The 15,319-nt window shown below is 37.6% G+C and overlaps 1 protein-coding gene across 6 annotated transcripts in view; it reads right to left on the minus strand.

Moving 5' to 3' along the window:
* The window catches only part of dachd (dachshund d), a 109,881-nt gene that overhangs the window by 24,142 nt on the left and 70,420 nt on the right, over positions 1 to 15,319 (minus strand). For 3 of the 6 annotated variants that reach the window (XM_058786383.1, XM_058786382.1, XM_058786381.1), the window contains exons 4-7: positions 7,546 to 7,718; positions 7,095 to 7,230; positions 5,866 to 6,000; positions 4,989 to 5,141 (exon numbers count right to left, since the gene is read on the minus strand). In XM_058786383.1, the coding sequence (XP_058642366.1) occupies positions 4,989 to 5,141; positions 5,866 to 6,000; positions 7,095 to 7,230; positions 7,546 to 7,718 (597 nt within the window). The remainder of the gene's footprint in view (positions 1 to 4,988; positions 5,142 to 5,865; positions 6,001 to 7,094; positions 7,231 to 7,545; positions 7,719 to 15,319) is intronic. The other 3 variants (XM_058786386.1, XM_058786385.1, XM_058786384.1) reach the window with 1 other exon arrangement.

The raw sequence follows: 15,319 nt of genomic DNA on the forward strand, positions 1-15,319 counted from the left end.
GTGCAAAACAAAAAAGAAAGTCGCTTGCAAACTGAGAGAAAGAAAAACGGTGGAACAAGTCAAAAAATGAAGCCCTAACCCTCCAGGCCAAGAGCTGCATCTTTTCTTTTTATCAGTGCAGGTGTCTCTGCAGCACATTGCTCCCTTTGAAATGAAGGGTAACATAAAACGGCCCTGGCGTGTTGTGATGGACAAGGAGATTTCACCTTCTCTAGTGAATGATAATACATTATTAAATTTGCCTCTCTGCTCGCGAGATACTCTTAGCTGACCACAGCATATTTATCTCTCTATCTAAGCCTTACATCTTGGCAGGAGAAAGCATTCTGTCACTTTTAAGGCATTTCAAAGATTAGAAAGAACCACTTGCTTTTCAACATTCCTAAAAGCACTGTCTTTCTTGTGGAATGTGATTAGCAGTCCATGGTATCACGTAATGGAACATTCATGAGGGAGAACAAATATCCAAATGAAGCGCCGTGTCCTGGAGGGACGGCCCACGTTTGCATCATCAGCACTATTTGTTTCGCTGCTCACAAACTTGATTGATCCTCTATTGAATGATTTTTTTTTTCTTTTCGCACCCCTTCATTTCGACAAAACACACTGACAAGTTGTTTGATCATACACCGTGATTGTCTGCCAAGTCACATTTCAGATCCCCATGGCTAATGATCCAGCCTTTTGTCTTAGGAAAAGTCGGCCGAGTCAGCACAAGCCTCAGTCCGTTTCACTTTTGAAGCCAGAACCACAAGGACACTTAAAAAGGCGATAGAAAACATGCTTGGAAAGCAAGTGTGTCTGATGAAAGGAGAGTGTGCAAGTTTACCACGATCAGACGTGGAGTTAAAGAACCGGAGGTCTGTAGTAAGTAACATGATTGGTAAGCAAAAACCAATGTCTCTATAACGATGCAAGATGGCGGTCATAAAACTGCCGGACCGGAAACATTTCTAAACTATGTATCTACTGTATTCCTTGCTCAATAGTATAAGCTTCTGGTTTCTTTCTCCAACAAACCTAATGATCAGACACCTGCATGTATTAACAGAAATCAGTGTAAAACATTACAAATAATGCTTGTTAAGCAGTCAATCAAAAGGGAGTAATTTATAATAATACCTCTTAAATTTACACCATAATGTTTAGTAGTTACTTATATAATACATATAACAGTTACTGTTTCAATAAAAAGGACATTTTGAATTAATTTCTTGTAATTATGACTTTACATCTTCCATCTGTATCAAATCTAACAATGTAACTTTATTTCTTATTGTAAAATTTGTCGCAATTACCTTTTTTTTTTCTCTAAGGCTTTGTCTTTCATAGTTACAAGTACACTTACATCTTAATTTCTGTATTTACAGACAAATATAGTGGAAAACATCTCCCTCTCCCATAATCATGCCTTTAAACATGTTATATGATACAGCATCAAACATCATACTGTTTACTTTGCTCAAAAGGTCCATAGGATTTGTACAATTTCCTGCAGTACGCTAAGTGAAATTAGCCAGATTATTTCTCAAGCGTTACGCTCTAAATGAAATAAAGCCTCCGTCCTTGGGGTTTGTGAAGACAATTACATCAGCAAAGCAATCTAATGAGTTTCCATTCTTGCACTGCAAGAACAATATCTAATTCTACCAGATGCAAAAAAAAAAACAAACAAAAAAAAACTGTAGATTTCCCCACTCTCTTCACATCTATTAAATTTGATGTCAGGAAACTTAAAAAATCCAAGATCCATCTGCAAGTTACAATACACAAATGCAATGTTACATGCAATCAGACTAACCATAAAAGAATGAAAGCATGGTTTTTGTACACCACACTTTTTTTTTTTTTTTAAATGATTCACTTTTTTCTCTTTGATTTCAATTTTTAAAAGCATAGAACTTTTATTTTCATGTCTTTTGATGTTCTTGGGGATGAGGTATTTTATGATGAAATCATATAATGGCTAACACATGCTTCGCCATTCACTGACCAGCTGGCAAATTATCGGAGTGATACTGCGGCTGCCATGCTCCATTATTCATATGACTGCATCTCTGCGCTTGTCTGTTTGGCCAAATCAGATCCGTTTATTCCACGCACATTTAATGCTGAATTCAGAGGAGGGGGTGTACGCATCAATCACCCACATAACCAAAGTCATGATGTACTGTCAATAGAGAGACTCGGTGACGGTACGGTGTTACTTCAAAGTTTCACAATATGCCTGTGATGAGGATGTGGTCATTTGCGAATTTGAATAACATGGTAACTATGAAAAGGGGAAAGGGTAATAATCATATAGACTTGTCAAATGGAGACATCAAGATTATTTGAAGCAATACTTTCAATAAGGAGTAATGCTTAATGTAGACTTCATCGAAAGAGACTAAATGATTTTGTGATCAGATGTGTTTTCGAAGCACAATTTGAAGTATTATAATAAAATGTGGTACAACAAAGTACTGGAAAAGTGCTTGTGCATTTTTACAATATGAACGTTAACACAAATCAAATTTTGCATAACTAAACACATGCCATGGGGCATCAACATTACATTGCCACTCATCAGTGTCATCAAATGTGACTCATCTGTGATGATCAATAATACAGGAATAATTTATGTGAGAGCAGCTCTCATTTGGTAAAAATAAACCTCTACCATTCCTTTGGGCAACAGAAACTGTTTGCAGTTATTATCCCATAAATTACTCTTCTAGTGTTGTTATTGTGCACCGCTTAGCTACAGCTCCCGCCCATATGTGGATATATTCACAAGCGGCTCCCCCAAGGAGAGGAACCATGTTAAATGTTTGATGTCCAAAATGAGTTTACTGCCAAAGGCTTTAGAGCCTTTCAAATTTCCTTGTTTGTCAACTACCTGCTGTTTCACAAGAGCGAGGCTTGTCAAAAACAATTCTGACAGATTCCCTTTGTGAAGCAATTCAATTAGTCCAGACTTTATAATAAATGTGAGCGAACTGTTCGCTTTTTTGCTTCACTTCAAGGTGAGGTGCCACTTAAAGCTGTCTAACTTCTGATGCCAGAGAAATGCTGGCAAAAAAAAAAAAAAAGACAGAGATAAAGGATACCATACAGTATTATTTTACACAACTTTTTAATTTTTAACTCAGAGTGATAGCAATGTGGTAATATAACTTACACTGACAAGTGACCGTCTTTATGAGTCAAATCATTCAACTCAACCAATACTTTGAAAAACAGTGATTCATTCAGGAACAAAACAGGTCACTGTCTTTGAATGCGTTACTGAATCATTCACTATATTGATTTGTTCAAAAACACAGATTAATTTATTAACAAAACAAGTGAACGAGTCATTGAATCATTTACTCGATATTGCATCATTTATAGCAGCAAACAAAACAAGTGAGCGAGTCAATGAATCATTAACTCAATACTGCATAATTTATAGCAATATTGTGTCTAAAATGTAAGCTACTTAATACTAACTTTTTGTTAACTGTTGTGCGAGTCATTTAATCTTGTATTCATTTCTGATTTTTTTAGGAACACAAAAACAGTACTGTTCATTGCTTTGTTATAAGCAACAATTCTGCTTTGACTTTGTTTGGAATTATTTTCTATTGGGGAGAACAAAAATACATAATATAAAAGGCAATATTGTGTCTAAAATGTAAGCTAATGTCTTGTTTACTGAACCGTTGTATTGAAGAAGTGCAGTTCATAATGGCACTCTTGCTAAATATGAAGCGTTTATCAAAACGGACAAGACACGACTGTCCCGAACCCATCTACTACCGTTAGCCCGCTTGGATACAGGTGACGTCGACACCTCAAACGTAATATTTCGCACTGAAGTGAAAGTGCACGCCGTAGCATTATTTTAATGCTCTGCCACAACCATAAAGATCAAACAAGTGGAGAAATATCATTAAACCATTGGAATGTAATCTCATTTGTCTAAACAAACTGATCCAATGAACAACCCTAATTAAAAAGGCTGCCATAAACAAAAGCAGGCCAAGCCAGACGAGCCCCTCCTCTAACAATGGGGCACATTTATTTTATTAATCTAATGCATCATGTATCATATCATTACAGTTCAATATATCTATCATTAATTTTATTCCCTTCACTTAAGGCTTTTATTGGGATTACTTTGGTTATTAGTTGGTCTAATGTATTGGTTACCTCCAGATCCGGCGCTACGATCTCTCTCATCTTGCGGCATAAACCTGTGCGTGTTATTCAAATTGCCTCATTTATTATGATAGCTTCCTCATGTAAATTGTGCTGACTGCTCGCCCTTGCACAGTCCTCATTAGACTAATGAAAACCTTCAAACGAAAAAACTAAACAACCTGCCAAATAAAGGTCTGAGGTTATTATGAAAATTACAACTCTGGGAGCCAGGAGAAGCTCTGTTCATTAATTCATGCTCAGCAAATTGGTAACTAATTTAGTTGCACTCCTCTGCATTAATGGATTATTTTATAAAAATGTTTTCCACAGCCCGAGACCTTTGCCGCACACGTTAGAGAGCTTTGGATTCTAATCAAGAGGAGTGACATATTAAGCATGCCAAGCGTCTGAACGATAATGCAGCGGCGATGCAAATAGACAATGTGAATTTTCACTCGGTCGGAGAGAATCAGGACCAATCTAACTCAATTGATATGTAAAAAGGGGCTGGCGGAACCATGGCATGCTGTGGGGATTAGACGGATCCATCTCCACATCTCTATTGGGCAACAACAGGAAAAAAATGTTCTGCGGAATCACGTGTGTTGTGATAATGTTATCATAAACAGGCCAAGATGTCAGCGGTGTCAATCCAGACGTACAGTACACAATCAGTCATTAGAAACGTCAGCTCAGGACTGAACAAAACACATCGACTACACACACCAATCCCCTTAAGACCCACACAAACACCTCATATCCACCCCCCGCCCATCACACCTAAGGTTTGACCTGTAAATTCATATAATCATGCTAATTACTTTGATTCACAGGCTTGCTCGGTCTATGGGAGAGACCTACACAGCGCCTCCTCTCCGGGCAGATCCAGTAGGGGATGCGCAGCCCAGTGATTTCCACCGTGGTTTTAATGTCATTATCACCCTCTCCAACACTTCCCCAGCCCTGCCTTCCGCCTGGAGAGAATACTCAAATCTATTATTTGCTTCAATTTGTGTTTAATGCAAAGCATGTGAAAGGACACTTCATTTTTTTCTTTGCCAGACCACAAAGTAAATAGTGAAAAGTATAGACATTTATCAATTGTTAAGATTTCTTCAACTTTATACTCAAAAGATAGAGATGTTTTGATAGATTTGTTTGGATAAATTTCAGTAAAAAGGCATCTGAGAATTATAATCAATGTTAACACTCTGTTCATTATTTCTGTTCAAACCTTTGTGAGACTGTTCAGTAATATTGGGAATATTATTATAATTTAAAATAAACATTTTATTTGAATGTTTTAAATGTAAATTATTCCTTTGATGGCAAAGCTGAATTTTCAGCAGCCATTACGCTAGTCTTCAGGGTGGAAACAATTCTTATTAATATCAATGTTGAAAACTGTTGTGCTGCTTAATATTTTTGTGAAAATGGGGATATAGTTTTAGGATTCTTTGATGAAAAGAAAGTTCAAAAGAACAATTTATTTGAAATAGTGAATGCACTTACAACATTGCAAAATATTTATTTTACTTTTGATATTTTTATGCCTCCTTGCCTGTATTAATTTCTTATTAATTAGCAATTGTCATTTCCCAAAAAATATCAATGTTTTGAGTATCACAGAAACCAAAACATGACTTGTATAAATAAAACAATAGTGTTATTTGTTGGTTTAATGTACTGAACTCTGACCTTTCTCCAGGTGCATTCTCTTGGCCTCGTGGCCGATGTCGTGAGTTGCCAGATCGCCCTCTTTAGGCCCAGGTAAGATGCTGGGAGACAGGCCCAGTAACGCATGGTTCATCGACAGTCCGTTCTGATGCACAGCTTTGAGAGAACACAGCGACACATTATTCCCGTCTCCACATGCTCTCAATCGACAACGCAAAACACCTCGAGTGATAAATAATGATTCTAGTTGAAAAGAGCCCTCGTCGTCCAGTGGCTAGAGAAGGTGAATACGTCCTTGGCTTTCAACTGTTTGTGACTTGTGATATACCTCATCTCTGAATCAATGCGCCAGTCAATCAAAATCGCATTTGCCAGTCTGCTTGGTGCAAGCAATTCTCAGTGCAATTCTCTATAACATCTGAGAAGAGGCGACAGAAAAAATACAACTGTCTGTTTATAAATAAATGCCTCTTTACAAAAACCTGTGAAAGTCTGAGACCACTAGTAAAAATATTTTTTAATACAATTTCTCCCACTACAAATTATATTATTAGCATAATAATTTTAGTAAAATTTTTTATTAAAAATAAAAACGGTAAAAAAGTAAACAGTTATGTTACTAATTAAATAATGGGGTTTGCTTCAACGACAACAGTACTGGAGCAGCATGAACTCCCGAAGTTTGCGTAAAATGTCACAAATTTAATTTGAGTTTGAGTTAATATGCCTAAATGTCTTATTTATTTTACATTAAAAAAAAAATTATTTAATTCATTAAAAAATATATATATATATTTCCAGGTTCAAATCTCATATAATGTAACATTCAGACCTCAAATAAGTTTTGAATTAAAATAAACAGTTACTCGCTAAGACACTGCTCCCAGAATAACATCATAAAACATGGTAGCATATTTCAGAGATGACGAGAAACATACATACAGGCTCTCTCAAGTGATTAAGGACATTGTTTTTATTTTATGACACAGCTAATGATGAAAACATTTCAGGTCTGTCTTGAACCAGATCGAAACTTAAAGATTAAAAAAGACAGCTAATATCTCTTTGCCATCTGTTGAAAACAACAGAAAGCGGGGAGGGGCGCACATGTACTACACTCTTAACAAGAGGCATTTTTAGTGCGGTATTTAGTAGCGCATGTGCGCCGGTGTGCAGAGACACTGGATGAGACGAGGGAGAGGAATTGAGAGACAAAGAGAGTGGGAGAGAGATTTATGAGGTGAACATACGCATTCTGTCGGAGGAGCTCTCCGTGTGAGCGGGAGAGCTGGAGACGCTGCTGCTGCGCTGGGATGAGGGACGGCTCCCCGGCCTCCTGCCGTCTTCCAGAGAGGGGGCAGGGGAGGGACTGTCGGGGACCCGTTCCTGCACAGCCAACAGGAAAAACAAACACAGCCAGGGCGGCCATTACATGACACACTCTTTTCAGCGACACACTTCCACGGACACACAAGCGTCCGTGCTTTTTTCTTCTCTTTTTTTTTTTTTTGAGACTCCGTCCCCCCCACCCCTTCTTCTGCATCCTTTCCTTGTTTTCTTTCCCAGGCTATTGTCTGACAGACTGCTCCCTGCAATGCCGTACGAAAGCACGGATCACGCACCACCCAGCCCCTTCCATCTTCCCTCAATGGCTGATGAGAGATGTGCACGACACAATGAGAGAACGGCGCCGTGGGTTACCTTAATCACTGATGTCACCATTCGGGATGGGGCACTCTGTCCCTGTGCTGCGGCGGCCATATTGGCGATGGTGCTGAGGTGGTTCATCTGACTCATCGCCATGGTGACGGATGCGGGAGGCAGGCTGACAGGGATCAGGGGGTGGGGCATCATCATAAACGGCAGTTCCAAGCCTGAAGATGAGAGAGGAGAGTAGCTGATTAATTAATCATTTCTGGCATTAAGTTGTGTGCAAATGGAAGATGCGTGTGCGACAGAAAAGAAAGCGTACTGCTGAAGAAGAGAGGAAGATTTAAAGGAGAAACGCTATGAATTATTCACAAGTGACCTATTGTGCGAACGCCGTGGCTTACCGAGTAAATATTCATTAAATAATAATCGTCACATTAGATACTGTATTACATTAAAGCTACCGACGACTATAAAAAAAAAAATAAATGCAGCATTTTGGAGCCACTACGGTCATTAGAAACATAAATATTAACTTTAGTTGTTAATAATACATATCGCTGTTAATAATATATAGCGTTACGGCGATTACAGTCATAATAACCTAATAATTGTGAAATTTAAACTAATCTTTATTATGTTGGGAAAGGGAAAAATTATGGAAATATTTCACCATTAATAGTAAATGCATTCAAAATATCTGCGGAAAAATAAGGCAAACATGAAAGGCATTAGTGAAAATGAGCAAAAACGAGCCAATTAAAACTAAGTGTGTATCATGAGATGCCTACAAGCTAATTACCAGTATTTGTGCCAGAAACTCCATTACTTGTATAACAGAGTGCATTTATAACGTCATTTCAAGTCCTTGATATTTACACGGGATTGAAATAATTAAGACGTACAAGTATTTTGACGAGAAAACCCAGATTCTGCATGGGAACGTACTGCTAAACTCATACATATAACTACGGCGAACTGTGCTACATTCTTAGACAGTGATTAAATGGGTAGAAAGGAAGCTGTCCTGCTTTTTCAAAGGACATATGCACACAAATAAGGTCACAGCCTGGTGTGTGTCCCTGAACTAAAGACCCACTCACTCCCACTCCTGACTTTGAACTAAAGGATCAAAAGTAACTGAGAGAAATTTCGGTCTCGGGCGGTCAAAGGCACCACTCGAGCGCTTGAAAGACAACTTGAGTGTTCGCAGTGGATCCGATCGAGCGAGCGGGCGGCCCCTGCTCCGTCCCACACTTCCCCTTTATCGCCCGGCTCAAGGTAACGGGAGACACAGAGGGATAATCCAGCGAGTTGTTTTTGTGCAAAATATCAGTGGCCAAGGGCTGTGAGAGAGTCTACATCAGAAAAATAAAACCAAAAAGAAAAACCCCCCAAAAAAGGAAGATGGTGGGTGGGTGGGGAGGGGGTCCCTTCAGTGTCACCGCTACTCGGAGATGCATTGTACATTTCCATAAGAAAGATGACCAGCAGATGCACAGGGAAAACACATTCCCCGACATTAAAAAGGAGGCGGAGATTAAAAGAACGAGAGGCCAAGCAGCACCTTGTAAAGGCGTCTCTCCTCGAGTGCCGAGTCTGAATCAATTACCGCTCGCAGGACCGGACTCAATTAAAACCTGCCACGGCGCCAGCGTGTGATTGCAGGATACTTACAGCGCCACGTCGAAACAAATTGAGAGAGGCATTCATGCACGTATCTACCTTTCAGAGCTTTCGAGAGCCGGATTGAGTGCCGGCGCGCCTTTGTGATTCGCTCAAGAAGATCTGACTGGATTTCAGGAAATCAACATTTACAAGAGAGGGGAGAAATGTATTAAAGTCTGATATGACTTTGCTTTTGTCATTTAAATAGGCGTCCTTTATCAGCCCGCCGGTGAATGATGTCTGTTGTGTTGACCGACTTCCACAAAGCAGAACTCTGCGTGTGTGAACGACTGCGGGCTTACAGTAGCAGACTGCTCTCAGGGGCCTAATCTCTCTCTCTCTCTCCCCCTGTCCCACCTCCTTTCATGTTCCACCATCCTTAAGTGATGTTTCAGCCATAATGGCCTATTGAAAAGCGTAAGAAAACATGATACAAGCTAAAAGAGGTCCACCAAGGCTTTTCAGACAGACTGAAATGCGATGAACTGTGGATGTCTAGAATCCAGATGTCTGATGAAACAGCCGCATTGTTCATCAACTGTTTTTTTTCCACCTTCTTTTGTAGTTTTCAACTAATTTGTCTCAAAACTAAATTTTTTATTTCATAAAGACACCTTTTTCTGTTATGCTGTAGATTATTGATTAAATTACAGTCATTAAAGAAATGAAAGACACCTGAGCAATAAATTTATACTTATTTCAAAATGTAAAGATTCAGATGATTTGTGTCAGTTCAAACTTACAGTAGAGTCCTGAGATTACGTTAGAAATGAGAAAAATATAAATGTCACTCTCTGAAGGGTGAAAGCATAGAATTCTTTTAATACTCTAGTTCAAAAGGTAAGTGTTCTTTAATGTTTTCAATGTTCTTTAATGTTTCAAGAGGTGTAACAATCAAACAAAAAATACTGTTACTATGAATACTGGATGGATGGATAGATACAAGTGTATTTTTTTATGTAGTAGGTTTAGCATCCCACTTTCATGAATTCAAAAATCCAGCCCAATTTGTCCTGATGTTTTGCTTGGAAAACATGAGTAGTCTAAACAAAAAGCTTTTGGAAATGGATTTCGAAAAAGGCAATATAATAGATATTATAGATAACAGATAATACTGTAGAATAGTTCAGCAAAAAATAAAAATTCTGTCATTATTTGTTAATCAGTATGACTTAAGAAGACTTGCAATATAGCGTAATATACTGTTGCATATATTATGCTTTTGAAGCTTGAAACCTCTAGTCACCATTCATTGTAATTGCATGGAAGGAAAAGAACAACTGGAACATTCTTCAAAATTTGGAAGGCAAAAAAAACTTATTATTCATGTGGGCAGTTAAACAACCAAATACATCTGATTTTAAGCTCCACTAAAAATGTTTTATTTATTTTAATTCAGGAATTGAAAACATGTTCACCAGAGGATGTGGTGTTCAGGTCATTGTCTGTATGAATTAAATGTTTAATAATTAATTTTTTAAATAAGATCTGAACAAAAATATTTATTTATTTATTTAAAAAGAATGCCATGTCTCTGCCTACTCTTTTTTTTTTTTTTTTTACTTATTTAGTATATATGAGGGATAAACAGCTGCAATTTGCATGAATTAAGAACTGAGATATTATTGTCAAACAGCTGAACTTTGATTCCAGCGGCCCTTAAAAAGAGACAGACTGAAGAAGCCATTGTCTGCTGAAAGCTGGCCTTCTGAGCACTAGCAGCCTGCATTATCCTGTGAGGGAGGAAGCTTTCCCTTGACAAAAATTAAACCAGCTCCTACTTGGCACTTTATTATCTCTTCAACTGAGTGATTTATTGTTTGTGGAATGAAAGCAAAAGAGGAGGAAAATTACATTTTCAGCAGAGCCTGGGCCCGTTCTGCCTCTACTCCTCTGTCCTGGAAGAGCTCACGACAAACAATAATGTCAGCTGTAATTGATCTGAGGTCGCCGGTTAGCCCTCCAGTAAAAGCCCACTATTTAAGCGACAATCCGCCCTGCCTGCTCCTCAGATGCTGTCTAATGAAGCTGTCCATCTCTGCTATTTACCTTCTCTTAAATGGAAGAGGAAAGATGTACTGTATGAAGCCGAGCCAGGGAAGATTTGCTTTCCTCCCTTGAAATAGGACCTGCAGATGCCGTTGGAATGTGTAATTGGCTGCCGGAGTCGGAGACGGGGGTTCCAGCGCTAATTAAATGACTTGTTTCTGGCCTATCCATCTTTGTTTGCGAGCGCAACACGACAGAGCAGTATGTTGTAAATGCTCTTATCTAAACAGACGTTCTTTTGCTCGTCCCTTTGATTTGAGAGCCAAAATCTTCCGCCTTTTGAAGTAGCTGTTGAAATGGGATAACAATTTAATTTGTTTTTCATGTGGCGTTTCAGAATGGCAGATTGTTATTTTTTGCGATGCCCATCGTCATAAAAAGGTCTCACTTGTTGCCACAAACAATCATTGATTTCTAAACAACTGTCAAGGCTTTTCGCCACAGGTTTCTCATTCAAATAACAAATCATGCTACATTTTAATTGTAAACATGATACAGGCCCCTCATAAATACATTCTGCCTATTACAAAGGACCTTCAACCATAAAAAGACAGCGCTCCATCTGTGTAGAAAAGGTGTTATTGGAAATAAAAGCATAGGTCCTTCATAAACAGACAACGAGACTGCTTTTCTGGTAAGAGTATAGATTGTTTTCTTTTTCCCAGATGGCATAGCTAGTCAAGGCTGTTAAACACTGTAACTCATTAAGGCCCGTTAGACGAAGGTATTTCACTTTGAAGTAGCCACCCACGGTCTTTCTGTGTCATTGAGAAAAACTTTAAAGTCTTTTCTTCCTGTTTATAATCTCAATGCTAATCATAAAAAGTAACATCTTGAATTTGTTAATATCCCTCCAAAAATGATAATAAAAACGAAACAGACCTGTACACCATCACCAACAATCACGCAGTGCTGAAAACACCCCCAGACGCTCGAGTATTTGTTGCAGGCGATATTTGAAGCCACAAGAACAGAGAAACTGCATCCTTGTGTAAAATAGGCATTTACTATGCTCATTCTGAAGTGAGAGTGCTTAATAAGAAACAGAGGGTAAAGAAAAACATCTATTACACACTTGTGAGTGTAAAAAATAATGGCAACAAAACATCTCTGGTTTGATGAGGTAGCATAATTACGCAGACCCGCAACCATCAAAGCAAACATGTGGAAGGGATTATGGAGGAGACAGACAGCATTGTTTTATTATTTATTTATTTATTTATTATTCTTCCTCCAGGAGGATAAAGGCCCAGCAGCAATTCTTGGCATATGGTGGAGTGCTTTTGGTCCAGCGTCACAATTTGTTACGCTATATGTGACGAAAACAAAAGTTTTCGTTCATTGAAGTACATTTTATCTTAAAATGTATCTTTATTTTATTTTATTTTATTCTCCAAAATGCTAGAGGCCAAATGTGTATTGACTATTTCATTCGAATTTAAATAAACAAATAAATAAATATTTTTCTTTATTTATTGGCCAGGCAGACATTTAGATTTTGCTCATGTTGGAAGAAAATTTAAATTAAATTAAATTAATAAAAAAATAAAATAATAAAATAAAATAAAACAGTGGTATATTTTGTTTCTGGTGAGCGGTACAGTTTGGTCTCACATTCACTGTAACTTGAGCTGGTTAACACAATTACCTGCATGGTCCGAGATGCCCAGGCACAAGCTTCAGGATATTACTGAAAGCACACCCAATTTGGAATTGAATTGGTTTCAGCTTAAATGTGTCCCGTATCATTCTCCATAAACTACTGCTGGTTTAGGGAAAGCAGAAGGGAGCGGACATTACCAGCAGATGTTTCCACTGAGGGTACAATATATTCAAGTCCAATCAATAACCCCCCACCTCCCCGAGGGACTGTGACACTCAGGCAGAGCGGAGGGAGGGGGGAATCATTTCCATCAGATACTGAGCAAAGGGTCCCGTTTAAAAAGATTGCTTTCGGTCAATGGCAGGCAGTTGTCATTTGACTCGGACTCTGAAATGAAATGTATCGAACGGCGTTATCAATCACAAAGTGCAGGGGTCCATAGGAAGGCTTTCCAGTGGGTACGACAGCCTCTTGCATCATCTGTTCTAATTACAAAATTAGCATCACGTTGCAGAGGCTGCATCTTTGCCTGATTCTGAAATTCCTTGTGAAAGGAGATTTGTTATGTTTGTCATACCGCTTTGGTCTTATTGAATGTGCTTAAAGGGATGGTTCACCCAAAAAAGGGAAATGATGTCATTACTTACCCTCATGTGTTTCAAACCTGTATGACTTTTTTTCCTTTGTGAAAAATGTGTGTGTTTGTGTGTGTGTGTTTAATGCACACGATAATAATCAATGGGGTCTTAGTTTTGTTTAGGAACCAGTTGACTCATTATTTGGACAAAAACAGATGAAACATTGTTCAAAAATGATACTCTCTTGTGTTTGACAGTAGAAAGTCAATCAAACAGGTTTGGATCAGGGTTGTTACAGTTAAATAAAATTAAATCTGAAACTAAAATTAAAGCCACCTTTTTGTTACTTAAAATAAAATAAACAATAACTGAAATAAATGTTTAAAAAATGAAAAGAAACAAAAAATAGAATAATAAAAAGAAAAAAAAACATTTAATTTTAGTTGTTTGCCAAGGCAACATTTCTCTTTTTTATTTAGTTTAACTTAATTCTACAACTACTATTAAAGTACTAAAATAAAATAAATGAAAAAATCTATTAAACGTGTACAGACATATGTGCATCTAAACTTTAGCTAAAATTGAAATGAAAACAGAAAATATAATAATAAAAACTGATTAATAAAAACATACAAAATATAACTTGGATCAACATGAGGGTGAATGATGAATTCATTTTAATTTTGGAGTGAACTAACCGATAAAAAATATTTTCCAGGTCTTCCAAAAAAACAACAAAAAAAAAACATTAATATCACAACAGCTTTTTCATGACAACTAAGAGATTAAAAGAAAGTAGATATTTCCAGTTAATTAACTTGCTTAAGTAAATGAAATACCAATAATTAAATAAATAACAATTATTTTATTATATTTTTATTTATATAACATAATTTTTAATAATTTATAAAAAAAAATATTAGTTTTATATAATAATATTATATTTTAAAAAACAATATAGTGAAATAACTGCCTTTAAAAAAAAAAAAATTCAGTTCTCCAAAGAGAAAAGAAAAATCACAGTTGAGATCTCTTTAAATTATCTGATTTGATATCCACATTACTTTTCTAGCTCTATATTAGAGTCTATTTCCATTTCTTCCAAAGACATTCAGTAGAAACATCTGAAACAAACAAACATAATAGAACTCTAAAGCTTTAAAAGAGCAACCTTTGAGCACTCAAATTTCATCTGGGTCACTAAGAAAAGTTGAGTTGCACAGATTCCTGTATTTCGTACATGTACTACATGGGCTAAATGCGGGCTACTTTCTGTAACTTGAGGCGATGGGATGATTTGTTCTGGCAGGAAGCCTGACCCAGAGCAGTATCGCTTGTCTGGTTTGGGTTAATGGGGCTCCAGGCATGATTGATACCCGTGAGTGATAATGGCCGCGCCTTCATTTCTCATGTTCTAATTGCTGCAATGTTATTATCACTGCAATAATCATGGCAATATTCCAATTGCACCACATCCTCTCTGTCATCATAAGGCACGGCGGTTACACATCACGCGCCAGTTTGTTTCTCTCCCGTAAATGAGTGCAGTGAGGTGACCTATCGGAGGAATATTCGAAGCAGTCAAAGCGCATGCATCTTTCACATTATGGACCACAGAGGCTTATCGTGTGTGAAAGGTTGAATGTCATTTATTACATGTATCGCATTTACACCATGTGACATTGTCTTTTCAAATTGCGCAGATCTCCTCATCCCTATCTTTGCCTCCAAAGGTCACTCAATTCCACTTATAAATGCAACCTGACAGAGATTAGTAAAGAGGGACGGGCAACGCACCACGTCTCACAACGGAATCAAACGGCTCCAAATTAATTCATCCAATTAATGAAGAACGAGCTTTAATGTTGATGAGGCTCGACAAGTAAACCGGTTACTTATTTATTTCATTTAGTCTGCGGCCACACAA

Source organism: Onychostoma macrolepis, chromosome 09, assembly GCF_012432095.1.
Source record: "Onychostoma macrolepis isolate SWU-2019 chromosome 09, ASM1243209v1, whole genome shotgun sequence".
NCBI classification, from domain to species: domain Eukaryota; kingdom Metazoa; phylum Chordata; class Actinopteri; order Cypriniformes; family Cyprinidae; genus Onychostoma; species Onychostoma macrolepis.